Source organism: Oryzias latipes, chromosome 17, assembly GCF_002234675.1.
Source record: "Oryzias latipes chromosome 17, ASM223467v1".
In the NCBI taxonomy this organism is placed as follows: domain Eukaryota; kingdom Metazoa; phylum Chordata; class Actinopteri; order Beloniformes; family Adrianichthyidae; genus Oryzias; species Oryzias latipes.
This window is the reverse complement of record NC_019875.2, coordinates 7,489,562-7,504,464: the sequence shown is the minus strand read 5'-3', so window position 1 is coordinate 7,504,464 and position 14,903 is coordinate 7,489,562. Positions and strand designations below refer to the sequence as shown.

Here is a 14,903-nt window from a genome sequence, read left to right as displayed (position 1 = left end):
AAGGGTGCCATCCCAGTCTCTCCAACATGCAAAGGCTTAATGAAATCCAGACTGTCAGCTGGGGAACTGGTTTGTTAGGAACAAATTGTGATCCCAACTTAAATCTGAATTCTATAAAATGAAAAAAGATAAAACTTTTAATTTGTTGGAGGCCTCTCAGTAGATGGGCCAAAGATTTATTAACAGTTCAAATATTCTTGTGTAAATCTTTGAATCGAACTTCATCAAATTTGATCTTACTTGTATTTTTTACATTTTTTTAGACTTTTTAAGCCTTTTATCTAATACTTACAAGTATTTAAAAAACATTTTTAGAACAGTTTCCTGGAAGCAAATCATAAATTCCTACAATACTTCTCTAAATAAAGTTAATAAATTAAAGCCATAAGTTGCGTTGATTGGCCCGCAGGCGCTACCCGCCCTCAACGTCTACCTCTACGTGCCACCACTGCCATCCCCGCCAGCCTCTACGCACCACCACCACCACCCTAGCCCGGGTCTAGGCACCACCACCTCTCTCAACACCCACCTTTTGACCCAAACCCACTTGCTGACCATCCACTGCGCAGATCTAACTGCCTCTTCTCTTTCTGTAAGGCTAACTGAGCATGTGGCTAAACATGCAAGCAATGCGATCAGCATCATCAACTGACAAAGTGCTTCAGATGCTAATTATGCTAATCATGTTAGTTATGCTAATGTGACCAAAAGTGCTAGCATAGTGATCAGCTTAATTAACTCACTCAGAAAAACACATTACTTAAGATCATGACACTGGTAGCCACTACATGTGATTAAAAAAAAGAACATTATTCAAAATGGCTTTTCTGTTGATTTTTTCTCCATAGAAACCAGTTTATGTTTTGGGGATTTTGAACAGATCAACGTCAGTTAATTTTGATTTCCTTAGCAATGGAAGTTTTTCTAACCACGCCCACATTCCTAATATTTCTGTATCCAGTGGATTTCAGTTTTAGCCATGGATGCATGCATTACATTTTCACAGTATTCCATTAAAAAACATGTGAGTTATGACAGCACGCCACTTTTGCGAGCTTGCCAATCACACACCGTTCAAAATGTACAACTTCTAATTGTAACATTTCTTCCACAGTAGCTTGCCATTGATGCCCGCAAAGTTATGAGATGATCGATAAAAATATCAATGACAAGTTTTTGTTTGTATCTGGTGCCTTTTTTTTATTTTTATTTAAGATGGCTGCGTCTTCCCGAGGTCAAAGGTCAACGAAACTCCACGGCTGTTTGTAGACTTAGGCTAGCAGCATGTGTGTGAAATTTCATGAAAATAGCTTGAAAAAAAGTTACATTTCCCATATTGCGTAAAAACGCAAAAATCGCGAAATCACACATTATGGTACAAAATGGCTAGCAAAATGTAGGTCGTGTTGCCATCCTATAATGATTTCAAAACTTCCTTTGGATATTCCCGACAAGGATGTATTGGTTTTGTCAGTAGATTCTAAAAAAATATTTCCGAATTCTTTCGTCTTAGCTGAGTGAGCGCATTTTTTTTTGTTCACAATTTTAACACCGTCAATTTGGATGTTACATTGTTTGTTCATCTTGGCCCAGGGAATCGCATACTCGATCTTTACAAAATTCCGTTAAAAAATGTGAAAGATAGCTAAGATTACAACAGTTGTGAACTCGCTAAGCGCAAGCTACAACATTTTTTCAACAGTAAGTTGCTATTGATGCACAAGAAGTTACGAGATGATCACTAAAAATCCCCAGGACGAGTTTTCATTTGTATCTCGAGGTAATGGGGCTTTTTTGGAAAATTTAAGATGGCAGCCTCTTCCCAAGGTCAAAGGTCAACGAAACTTCTGTGGTGTTTGTAGACTGGAGCTGGTGGCGTGTGTGCGCAATTTCGTGAAAAGTGCACAAACAATTGTGTAATTTTCCCATATTGTCGAACTACACGAAAATCACAAATTTTTAGAGTTTGCTACAAAATGTTCGCCAAGCCATAGGTCATGTGGCTATCCCATAATGATTTCAAAACTTCCTTGGGATATCCCAGACATGGGCATTTTGGTTTCGTAACTGATTTTTGACTTTTTTTTTGGACTTTTTCGGCCCATTCATTTTTTTACATTCTTTGTGATGTCATCGTCATGTGTGGGGTGTTGTTTAGTATGCCGAAATTTTATTTTCAACGGTTCCTAGGTGTGGTCAAATTTTGGTATGTTTTCGCGCATGTGGCGGAGGTCAAATTTTTGTTCAAAGACGCAGAAATCTTTCCAACTGCGAAAACAATATGGTCCTTGCAGTCAGTGACTGCTGCTGCAGGCATAAAAAATTACCTTTGCAGATGTGATGTTGAGTATATTTTGGAGGACATAAAAATTTTTTCACAGATAAAACAAACGCATTACAATTTATTGAGAACAAACTTGCATGGCGGGACAATATCCTTCAAATTTCTTGTGTTTTCTTCCAGATGATCACTCCAGAATCACCTTGAGGGTGGAGAACAGCCAAGGCAACTCTGACTACATCAATGCCAGCCCCATCGTGAGTACCTTCTCTGCATTCTGACTGGCTGCGCCGCAGTTGCTGCTGCTGCGCTGGGTCTCCTCAATCCCAATGGGGCACCGCGCAGGCAAAGCCAGCGTGCCGTTGTGTAGTATAAATTTTGATACAACGCTTGCTTAACTTCAGTGGCAGCCTCGTTCCGTGTGCATATTCTGCACCATGAATATTAATGATTGCTACACAGCAAACACCCCAGGCGGGTATTCACTTGGGGAAGGTGTAAGAAAGGACATGTGCATGACTCTCTGCTCGCTTCTCATTTGTGGAAACAAAATTGATCCGTAGGGTCTTGGGAAACGATTGTTTCTGACCTTGGGTTATGCTAATTTGACACTACTTTGTATTTACTGTTACGGTGTGCTTGGCTTGTTGAGGCCATCCTTTGGCCCGATGCAACTTTAAGCAGCAGAAAAGGCCTGAGGAAGGAGAATGGAAAAGGAAACAGCCATGTGAATTTAGTACGTTGGTGAATCAATTTGGAAACCGTGTTGAAATAGCAGGTTTACTATCCCCTTGAGGCAGATACAGTGGTATTCCATTAAAAGCAACAGGAACGCTATGCATTTCAAATCTGGGCGTCACACCAAAACAGCTTGTGAGTGTGTGTGATTGTATGTGTTTGAGCAAGAGCTTGAACAGAGAGGCAATCGAAATGCTACAAGAAGAAAAGAGAAATTCTCTCAAATGTCACATAAACTTTAAAAGAAAGGCTGCAGCACAGGAACCCACACATGCACAAGGAGACACAAACAGGAAACACAATTGCACGCACTCAGCATGCACTAATACAGATGACATGGGGTACAGGGTGCAAACACCCACACAGACATGCAATAGCGCACAGTGACACATGAGCAAACATTCAGTGACGGTTCAAGCACACATTCCCACCTCCCACACACTGTAATAACCAAGAAAGGATGTGTCTGAATGCATGGCACATAGAGTTATTTAAGGAATTTCCCCAAACCGGGCTCACCCACACTTCATCTAAAGAAGACAAGATGTTTGCTGTCTTCCAGTCGCTTATCAATAATAAGCCTGTCTTGTTCATTAAAATTAATTGGCTAAATGAGAGCGAGGCTTTGGCCCACCACCATTTTAGATAACCTTTGGGGTTGTAATGATGTCTTGGCCTGCCTGAGTTCAGATGCACAACAGACCTCAGTTTACTGCAGCCACAGTGCCAGAAAAACCTTATGTCCATACGAGAGGCAATAACAATCCGAGTTCATAATGAGCCTGACCTGAAATAAGACAGTGAGGCTCCTAAAATGATATTAGAAATACCAGCTCCGGTGTGAACACAGCACATTAAAAGTAATTACAAAACCTGAGTTTAGTACAAGAAATTCCCCTCGAGAGGTTTGACCCTGACCGTGAATGTGCTCTCCCATGACAGACCACAGCCTTTTTAATTGTGAGTCTGATGTGGATCAGAGAGATGAGGACAGGACAAGGGTTTGGAGAAGTAATGGGCCTCATGGACTGCACCAGGGATGACAGGGTCTCCTGCTGGTGCAGGAGAGAGAGTAAATGAGGACAGAAATGAAAGACAAATGATTACATTAAAAAAAGAAGACAGAGTCTGTATAATTTTTTGGCTCTTCATTACTGTCAATCCTCTGCTTCACTGTTAAAGCAGTTTCCTATCTGGCATTTAAAAAAATCTCCTTGTTCTTTAAGCTCCTATGCAAAAACAGCAAGACAGTGTTAGTGATGATCTTTACCTGCAAACAGAATGGTTTGTTATTGCAGAGAAAAGATGGCTATCTCACAAGATCATCTATTCAACTCAATTGAGGAGCAGCCAGTATATAACAAGGTTTCAAAAGGTTCTGCACGCAGCTGAAAAAATAATGAAAAACTACAAATCAGATTGCGAGCAGCTGAAGACATTAGTAACCATTGAGATGAACACTTAAAAAACACACACTGGTGTGTTTTAGACCAAAAAAAATCATAAAAGAAGAATAAACATAACATTAGAACTCCAAACTAAGCTAACTAAACTTATAGAAGTTAGATTTTCAAAGTGTTTTTTGTTGAATTTGGCTGACTTTTACTTATTTTTTCTTTGTTTGGTTTATTTTGGAGTTTTTCTGTTGAACACAACTACATTTCTTTATATATAAGCAGAAACAAACCAAAAGCCAGAGTCACACTTGTTCTAACAGGTAAATATGGGCTGTCTGCAGGTGAAAATGGAAAAACCTGTACAGGGCACGTAGGTGGCCCACTGGAAATATCAAAGTTGGTGAGCCTGTAGGGGCAAAATGTTCATCTGTATTTTTGTCTAAGGGCATTGCGTAACACAGGTCATTGCAAACACTTATACAACACCCAATGAATCCTGTGCACTGCACAAGGAGCCCATTAGTATTGTTCGCATAATAAGTATGTGTCCCTTTGACTGTTAAAAATGAGGAAATTAGACAATCAGATAATAGTTTGTGTGGCCGTCCTGCAGACGACCTACAGGCACCTGCGCATCATCTGCGCACCTTCTGTGTGCCAAATTTGTGTGATGTCAGTAATGGGTCAGAACCTGCACTTTACTACTAACGACTGGAGTGTTCCATAAAAGACACCGTACCACAGCATCACCCATACGTCATAAGTGAGAGAAACTTACATTGTTCATACAAACACTTCATAATACATTTATGGTACGTTCCATTTTCATCACGTCACTTAAGGTGACCGCATGAGCCTCAAGGGAACGCAGGACACACCTGCGCTGTCCTTGAGATGCATCCCCTCCTCTCTACTCTCTACAAGCTCAGGCAACTCAAAAACCTGCAGCATTTGAACTGATCAACCTCTACTATGCATGCATGTGACAAATGCTTAATGCAATTTCAAACTTTTGCCTAGGCTATGAATCTAATTTGTGAATCTGCAACTAAAAAGAAAAATAATGAAGCTGAAGATCAAGGACAAGAATAAGGATGAATGTATAATAATAAATCTATTTTTTAAGTTTAATAACCTTGTATTAACCTTAAAATCCAAATATTTTAGGGAAGGGCACCACAGGATATTTTCTTTCATACACGTTAACTTGTAGCTGCCTTTAATCCATGTAGCTGCCAACTCTGCGCTGATGCAGAGGGTCTGTCAGGTTTCTAGAGGAGTGGGGCGGCAGTGATAGTCCTGTTCTCTGTCTGACTTACTCTGACAGACTGACACATGCAGGATTTCTTCTTCCCACTATAAAAAAAAATGACAAAAACCCAGTGGCGGGGATAATTATACATGTCACACCCTCCACTTTTGCTCGACTCTGGAAAGGGTGTGTGAAAGACAGTCAGACAGATAGACATTTGTCATTTCGTAGTGTCATTAATGGCAAGGTTTAATTCAGGAAGTGTTTCAGGATGTCAGGATTCACTATTTGTTTCTGGAGAGACTGAAAAGAAAGGAGGATGGAAAGAGATGTGTAGCTGTCCCTTTCCTTGGATTTTCTCAATTTCTGCTCCTCTGCGTTTTTCTCCTTTCTTTGTTCACTTCCAGCCATTGTTAAACTGCAGCTCTGTTATCATTTCTCTTCCTCCTCTCTTGCACTAACTTTTTTGTTTATCTTGTCATTCTGTTTCTCCCAATGAGTTTTTTGCTCTCACCATTCCAGATCAAATGAGACATTTTCCTTGTTTTTTTATAGTAAACACCCAGTCTAGTTAAGACCAAAGTCCACGATGCTCCTTTAATTTTATGCATTTTATAATTAAAAGCCTGGTTTTGGCTGCAGAGAAATCCCTGAAATGATTTGAAAAGACATTATGGCCTAATGCACATTCTGCCTACTCATGCTGCAATGTGGCTAATGCTTTTAATGTGGATAATGCTTCCAACGTAGCTAATACTTCTAATGTGGCTAACATTTCTAGCGTGACTAACACTTCTAACATGGCTAACACTTCTAATGTCTAACACTTCTAACATGGCTAACACCTCTAAGATGTTAAACACCTCAAACATGGTTAACTCTTCTCATGTGCCTAATGCTTCTAACATATCTAACGTCTTAAACACGGCTAACGCTTCTAATGTGGCCAACGCTTTTGACATAACATCGGTTATGTCCAAGTTCCTTCACTATTCACCATTTCACTAGTTCGCCATTTGTAGTGCTGTCTGAATCTGAAATTCCAAAATTAAGTTCCCTGCAAATTTCCCCGAAATCTTTGTGAAAAAAACAGTGTTCATCTATGCTCACTAGATTGGCAAATCTAGACCAATTTTTTGCCAAAAAAGAATTATTTAAATGTATATTTTTAATAAACCATCAACGTGTTTATCTTTAGAAGACAGTGGACTCATAACTAATCGTCCCAAAACGCTCATCTTAATTAGATTTTAACTTTTTGAAATCGATGACGTCATATCCGCTGTTAAAAAGAAATAGTGAGTATGGTGTCCAAATAGCTTTTAAAATTCAGGGCACTATATATTGCCGCACTATATACTTTTTTAGTAGTTAGGGTGGGATTTCGGACTCTTACAACTCTTCTGTCTCAGCTAATGCGCCTTATAGTTTGGTGCGTCTTATTATGTATATGACATAGATATAAAAAAAAAGCCCCTCTCACCCTCCGCAGGTGGTTTCTCCTCCAAGCTCGGGTCCTCTACCAGAGGCCTGGGAGCTTGAGGGTCCTGCGCAGTATCTTAGCTGTTCCTAGCACTGCAGTTTTCTGGACTGAGAGGTCTGAGGTCTTTCCAAGGATCTGTTGTAGCCACTCCTCCAGGTTGGGGGTTACTGCCGTGAGTGCTCAAATTACCACAGGCACCACTGTCACCTTCACTTTCCAGGCTTTCTCCAGTTCTTCTCTGAGTCCCTGGTATTTCTCCAGTTTCTCATGTTCCTTCTTTCTGATGTTCCCATCGCTTGGCACTGCCACATCCACCGTACATCCCATGCAGGGGTTTGTCCTCCCATGAGGATCTGTCCTCCAGCACTGTATCCTCTGCTCTCCATTGCCTGAGACATTCACTGAGCACACTTTCAGTTGGGCCCTTGAGCTTGATGTACTCATGCATCTTGGATGTTTCATCCTGGACAGTGGCTTCCACGCTCACAAGTCCTCAGCCTCCTTCCTAGCGACTAGCATACAGTCTCAGGGTGCTGGATTTGGGATAGAACCCTCCATGCATGGTGAGGAGCTTTCGTGTTTTAACATCCGTGGTCTGTATCTCTTCCTTTGGCCATCTTATTATACCTGCAGGGTATCTGATAACTGGCAGTGCGTAGCTGTTTATTGCCCGGGTCTTATTTTTGCCATTGAGCTGGCTTCTCAGGACTTGCCTTACTCGTTGGAGGTATTTAGCTGTTGCAGCTTTCCTTGTTGCCTGCTCCAGGTTGCCATTTGCCTGTGGAATTCCAAGGTACTTGTAACTGTCCTCGATGTCTGCTATTGTTCCTTCTGGTAGTGAGACCCCTCCTGTGTAGACTACCTTGCCTCTCTTTGTCACCATCCGGCTGCATTTCTCGAGCCCAAATGACTTCCCAATGTCAGTACTGTAGATCCTGGTGGTGTGTATCAGGGAGTCAATGTCACGCTCGCTCTTAGCATATAGGTTGATGTCCTCCATGTAGAGGAGGTGACTGATGTTGGCCCCATTTCTGAGTTGGTATCCATAGCCAGTCTTGTTGATTATTTGGCTGAGGGGGTTCAGACCTATGCAGAACAGCAGTGGGGACAGAGCATCACCTTGGTATATCCCACATTTGATGGACACTTGTGCATGTGGCTTCCCATTGGCTTCAAGGGTGGTTTTCCACAGCTTCATCCAATCTTCTATGAAGGCTCTTAGAGTCCTGTTGGTGTTGTACAGCTCCAAGCATTCAGTGATCCACGTGTGTGGCATTGAGTCATGGGCCTTCTTGTAATCAATCCAGGCTGTGCACAGGTTGGTGTGTCGTGACCTGCAGTCTTGAGCGACTGTTTTGTCAACCAGGAGTTGGTGTTTGGCTCCTCTGGAGTCTCTACCAATGCCCTTCTGTGTGTTACTCATGAATTGATCCATGTGCCTATTTATCTTGGTTGCAATGATGCCTGACATGAGCTTCCATGTTGTGGAGAGACAGGTTATTGGCCAGTAGTTGGATGGGACTACACCCTTTGAGGGATCCTTCTGTATCAGGATCGTTCGCCCTTCCGTTAGCCATTCGGGGTGAGTCCCATCTCTTAGCAGCTGGTTCATTTTTCTGCTGCCAGGCACTCGTGGAGTGCGGTGAGTTTCTTTAGCCAGTAGGCATGTATCATGTCAGGGCCCGGTGCTGTCCAGTTTTTCACACCTGAGACTCTTTCTTAAATGTCTGCCACTGTGATGGAAACTGGATTCTGTTCAGGGAGGTTGCTATGTTCTTTTCTCAGAGAGACCAGCCACTGGGCATTGCTGTTATGTGCTGTCTTTTTTCCCATATACTTTTCCAGTACTGTTCAGTTTCTAGCCTTGGTGGGTCTGCTTGGCTGTTTTGACCCTGCCACTAAGCATACACTTTCGCAGGTTGAGTTGCGAACAGCCTGTTTATCCGTCTGGCTTCATTGTCTCTTGTGTACCTCTTTAGGCGGCTGCTCAAAGCTCGTAGCCTTTGTTTGGCCGTTTCCAGTGCTTCAGGTATGGGCATCTGGCTGTATCTCTTAGGTGCTTGCTTTCTCATTGTACCTCTATGAGCGTCTGTCTACAAAAAGTTAACTTATATCTATATTTCTATAGATATATCTATATCTAAATATATATATAAGACCATTCATAATGAGTCTGCGGTGCCCTATAGTGTAAAAAATACAATAAGTAAGTTAACAAATCTCTCTTTCCTTCATGAACTAGCTTTACAATTGACCCGCTTTCATTAGAAATTTCATCAAGAAAAATTCCACTGTAATTTTTAATTGTAAAAACCCAAACTGTAATTTCAGTTTGGGTTTTTCTTGCTCTAAAATCGAATATGCAAAATTGGTGTTTGATCAGACAATGTCCATCTGCATATTGTCTTCAAATAAGAGCACTTCTGAGGTCCGTGATGCAATTCCTGCAGTGGGTGTTTTAATGAGCCAAACTCTTTTGTAGCACGTTACCTTTTTCCTGCTCTCTCCTTCTGTCCATTAAGTTCATTACAAGTGCATTACTGTTTGGCATTCACACAAGGAAAAGAGAAGCATTAAAGAGAATTTTGTGTGCAGAAAAGACCCTAAAATTATGCCTTCTCCACGTAATTGCCTCCAGCTAAATTGGTCTAGCCAATTATTGCATTTACCGTACAATTTGCATGCTAATAAGCTGAGGTGTCACTGACTTCGTTGCATATTCTGCTCACGTATGGCTCCTGTCTTCAACGCCTCCGCCATCCTTCTGTAATTTTCCTGAAGTAAGGGAACAAGTCAGAGTTTCTTCTGAACCCCTCAATTTCTTCTGAAGCTCTCGGCTGTTAACGTAGGAGCTGAGAGAAAAGCAATAGAGCTCTGACACACGGACATGCTAATTAGGAATAAAGAGCAGAAAAAGTTACTTTTTTGTGATATGAAGATCATAGATTATTTCCTGACAGAAATTCTCTTAAATCTTTCATTGCTTTGCTTCTCAAAGTTTTTGATTGGAGCTGCATTTGTTGTCTTCAAAAACGGATACACTTCTGGATTATTTGTTCATCAACACAATTCTTGCTTTAAAAGAATTAACATGTCAATTAAGCCAAAAGGGAGCTCAAATAAGTGAAGATCAGACTCCTACAGCACGTTTCAGTCCCAATTTGGTCAAATGCAAAACTGAAAGTGATTATTGACAAATTTAGTTAGTAATCTTGGAAATGCTGTCATCCAAAGCAACTCATGAGCTTTCTGCAGTTGAAGGCTAAGCATCTTGCTCAAAGGCACAGTGAGCCTGACAATGACCCTCACGCCCTATAACACCAGAGATGTCACCAGCCATACTGAAATAACACTTACTCTTTGACATACGGTAACTCTTTGACGCGATCAATGTGAATCAACTGACGTGGAGAAAAGTGGCCTTTCATATTAGCTTCGTTAGTGTATTGTTGCACAAAGGTGTTGTTGCCTATCTGCTGCCTATCTGGGTCTCCCTGTGCCTTGAGAATGCAGGGTTATGCAGTTTGGCGAAAAAAAATCTCTCTGCCAGACCACCTGTGCAGATTAGTGAGAGCTGATATGCTGTTGCAACCTCTGACGGGATGTGCCAAAAGGTGAACAACAATGTGGAGGACGTACTTGAAGAAAATTAAGCTCTAAATTATATCTGATTATTTCTTTTTTCAAATCGTTGTAAATCAAGAGCAGGCAAAAAAAAGTTTGTGTTTGTTACATAGAAAATACGCTGGGAAGGCCGCTTGCTCCCCTGTTCTGCTTCATTCTAATGCATCCAGTTGTACACGACTAGATCCATGTACGTCTTTGTTTTCCTAGTCTGAGGTGGCATCTGGCTCAAAACTGTACGGCTGGACAGGCCCAATTTTTGTTGCACCAGTAAAGTTAGCTTTGGGGCATTTGTTTATTTGATTGTTTGGAACCCCATTAGCTTCCACAGCTTCCTGGGGTCCATTAGCAAAAAATACATACATTTTACCAATTTCACAAAAACCAAAAATGATTTCAGAAAATTCACTAACTTATTCATCATATTTACCTTAAAAGCTTCACATGTTAAAATAAGTTAAAAGCAATTTCATTTTGTACCAGCATATCAAAAACACATACCAACATGTCAACAGCACATACATTTCATAACAGCAAATCATACAAATCATTAGTTATTGCAAGTAGTCCACGTATCTTAGTTTTAAAATCTTTTTGAAATGATATTTGTTACTAACAAGTCCCTGAAAGTTGATTCCATGCAGACAGACAGACGATCTAAATAGCACTGTTCTTCTCATACAGTTAGATCTTGAAAAAGGAACAACAATATCACCAGAGCTGACCTGATGAGTTTGATATTGACAATACCCAGTGCCCAGTGTATAATACTTTGTTTACCAAAAATGTTGGTCATTTTTTAAAAATGGCGTTATGTATTAAGCATAGAAGACTGAGTTGTAATTTGTCTTTTACCCTCAAGCAACCTAAAGTGGTGTGCATCTCATTCACATTGGTCCAATAAGAGCAACCAAGAGCCACTAGAACTCAGAGGTGAAGTCCTGCCGCTCTCCAAAAATGACACAGGTTTTTTTTTATTTAGGTTAAAAACTGTCCAAAGTATTTCCTCGTTTATCGCAGGAGTTACGTTCTAAAAATAACTGGGATAGTTTCAATCCGCGAAGTAGGAGTCTAGATGTTTTAAGGCTGTATAATTCTTCACTACACACTTTATACTCTTTTCTCAGTCAAACATTAACATTTTATGAAAAACTGTATAAAGAAACTCTTATTTCAGGATATGAAGATAAGAGGATTTGAGGATTTTAAGGAGTTCAACAGGTGTTTGAATAATTGCAAATCCATGTGTGAACTTGACTGTGGTGAAATAATCAAAGTTCTTTTAATTACAACCAATGAGTGTTACATTGTAATGTGCAATAATGATTACTGAAATGTTTGAATTACAATCAATAAGCTATTGATTTTATTTACTTGATCTGCAATGTGTAGCAATAATTACTAGTTTAATGTTATCATGCGTTCTAATGATAATCAATTATTATTACATATCGGTATCGTTACTGTTTACTGAAATCATGAATGAATGTTTTCTGAAGATCATCAATCAATTTTAGGCACTAGATTTTGTTACTTGAAGAGAATCTATCTGAATCTATCAGATAAAAACACTGTTAAACTATCAAATGAATGAACTCAGTAGGGGTGAGATTATATAAGCTTGCTTCTTCCCACTCCTTTTCAAGCAATAAATCAAACTCTACTTATACCTCAAATAATTATCACTGTATTTAATTAAGCATATATGATTTAAGTGACATTTTTGTTTTGTTTTCTGTCTTTTTAATCAATGCATTTCATCATTTCTGTAATGAGTTTGATAAATATGTGTAAATTCTTTATTGCTTTGACTACAATGCTTGAAATAAATCAATAAAATCAAATGAAAATCAAATCAAATCAAATTTTCAGAAATTTCTCTGTTGTTTAAACACTCAAAGTTCAAACCTTAATATAAAGGTAAGTCCAGTAACATTGAAGAAAAAATAATGTCAAGGATTTGTGTACATGTTGATGAACAAGCACATTCTGTACAGGAGACACAACATGAAAGAGATTGTTTGACAATATCAACAGCCAATCCGGACGCAGAACACAATTTTAACAAAAAAACAAAGTATGTAAAAATGCACCCAAAAAATCCACTAAACAGCAAGACCGCAATAGTTGAACCGCGATATAGTGAGGAAACACTGAACACCAAAATGATCTCTCTGTTTTTTTGGCTGATATCCACTTGAAAGTTTTAAAGCTAATCAAGTGTTATTACCTTTGACAGAATGGGTCATGTTTTAGTAATACATAGAGCAAACCTTTCCTCCTGTTAGCTTTCATGCAAGGCTCATTGAGCACCTCAGCAGAGGTGTTTTGCTGCTGTGGGCCTTAGAATTAGTCAAGTTTTAGGAAGTGAAAAGTTTAACGGAAACTAATTTTTTAATGATAGATTTAGAGATATTGTCTAAAATGTCTAAAAAAATATGTATTTTTTTATGTGAAATTTTAATTCCTTTCAATTGTAAGTTAAAGTAATAATTTTTTGTCTAAAATTGCTTTTTTTTCTTGTTTTCTAAAACTTGAGGAGGTTCCAATGCTGGGTTGAATTTCATTTTACAAAGCAAACATATTTTGCTTGAATTAAGAGATTGATTGTTGAGCTGATGTAGGTCTTTCCTTATTCTCCCCATAGATGGACCATGATCCCAGAAACCCATCGTACATTGCCACTCAGGGCCCCCTGCCCTCCACCGTGGCGGATTTCTGGCAGGTAAGGACGAGCGTGAATGCGTGTGCGCACACAGGGACACCCGTGAAGGAAAAATCAATACTTTTTCTTCTCTTAAACAAGAGTTAGCCCATTTTTATTAAAGCCACACAGGAGTTTGGCTTGTTCTGTGGCTGTCATTATCAATCTCTCCTTCCTCATAACGCCCACTGCCCCCGCCATTACCACACGCGCTCAGCAGCCTACAGTGGGACACACTGTTAATGCAGGCAGCGGAAAACACTTCTCCCCAAGTCTCAATTCTAAGATTGGGTTTGAATTGGAGAGCAGGAGATCGATGCGTTATTGGAGCCGGTCTTGTGGAGTGGAACAGCAGGGAGGGGCACATTTGTGATGGTAGGAAAGGTCTCCTTGTCCAGGAAGTTCAGTCTCTGTTGAGCCAGAAGAAAAAAGACAAATAAAGACCCTTGTTATTATAAAAGTATGATATGTTTGTCAAATTCAAAATTCCAATTAAAAAGGTGATCAATAATAATGAGGTGAAAAAGCACTATGTATTTAAAAAATGATTACACCAATGATAGTTTTGGGTTACTTTTTTGCAGATGACAAGAAAAGATTGAATTAAAGTCAATACAAGCAAAATATGAATAAATCAAATCTATGAAAAGCTGCATAGTGGTGTAGTGGTTAGCACTATCACCTCACAGTGAAAAGGTCCTGGTTTGAATTTCAGCTGGGACCTGTTTTTGTGGAGATTTCATATTCTCCATGTGCATGCATGGGTCAGTCCGACTTCCTCCCACAGTCCAACAATATGCATCCCAGATCAGTTTGTGAATCGAAATTGTCCCTATAGGGCTGAATGTGAGTGTGACAGACTGGAGAACCATTCAGGGTGTACCCCACCCTTGCCCAACAGTGGCTGGGATAGGCTCCAGTAACCCTATGACCCTAAAATGTATTGAGGCGGATGGACAATAGCTATCAGACCAAAATAAAAAATTGTCAAATTCAGTTCTTCAAAAAAAAGTAAAAGTGTTGAAAAGACACAAGGAAGATGTGACAACATGAGACAACACAGGAGTAAATACAGAAAAGAAAAGGAGACAGAAACTTCCTGAAATTGTTATAGAAGAAGTCGATTTTCACGCTTCCGCTGCAGCTGGACCATATTGCTGAAGTTCACACAAAGCTTTGCCAGAGGACGTGTTTCTTTGCACAAGCTGAAAAGACCATTAGTGCTATCGCTCATGATGGATTCTGCTCAGCTTTTGTGTGCGCTTCACAGGCCTTTGTAATCAGGCTTATCCAGACTTCTTGTGGTGTTTCAGCCCAGCTGACTTAACCAGCATTACTCTGTCTTATCAGACTACATTATCAGGGTTCATACAGTACATCACTATATTGAACAACCTCTCAAAAATCCCTAATACGAAGCTTAG

General features: G+C 40.0%; 1 protein-coding gene across 2 annotated transcripts in view; it reads left to right on the top strand.

Annotated features, from left to right (window-relative positions):
* LOC101175682 (receptor-type tyrosine-protein phosphatase N2) overlaps window positions 1–14,903 on the top strand; it is a 373,019-nt gene that overhangs the window by 327,271 nt on the left and 30,845 nt on the right. For both annotated transcript variants that reach the window (XM_023965497.1, XM_023965498.1), the window contains 2 exons: window positions 2,465–2,538; window positions 13,423–13,500. In XM_023965497.1, the coding sequence (XP_023821265.1) occupies window positions 2,465–2,538; window positions 13,423–13,500 (152 nt within the window). The remainder of the gene's footprint in view (window positions 1–2,464; window positions 2,539–13,422; window positions 13,501–14,903) is intronic.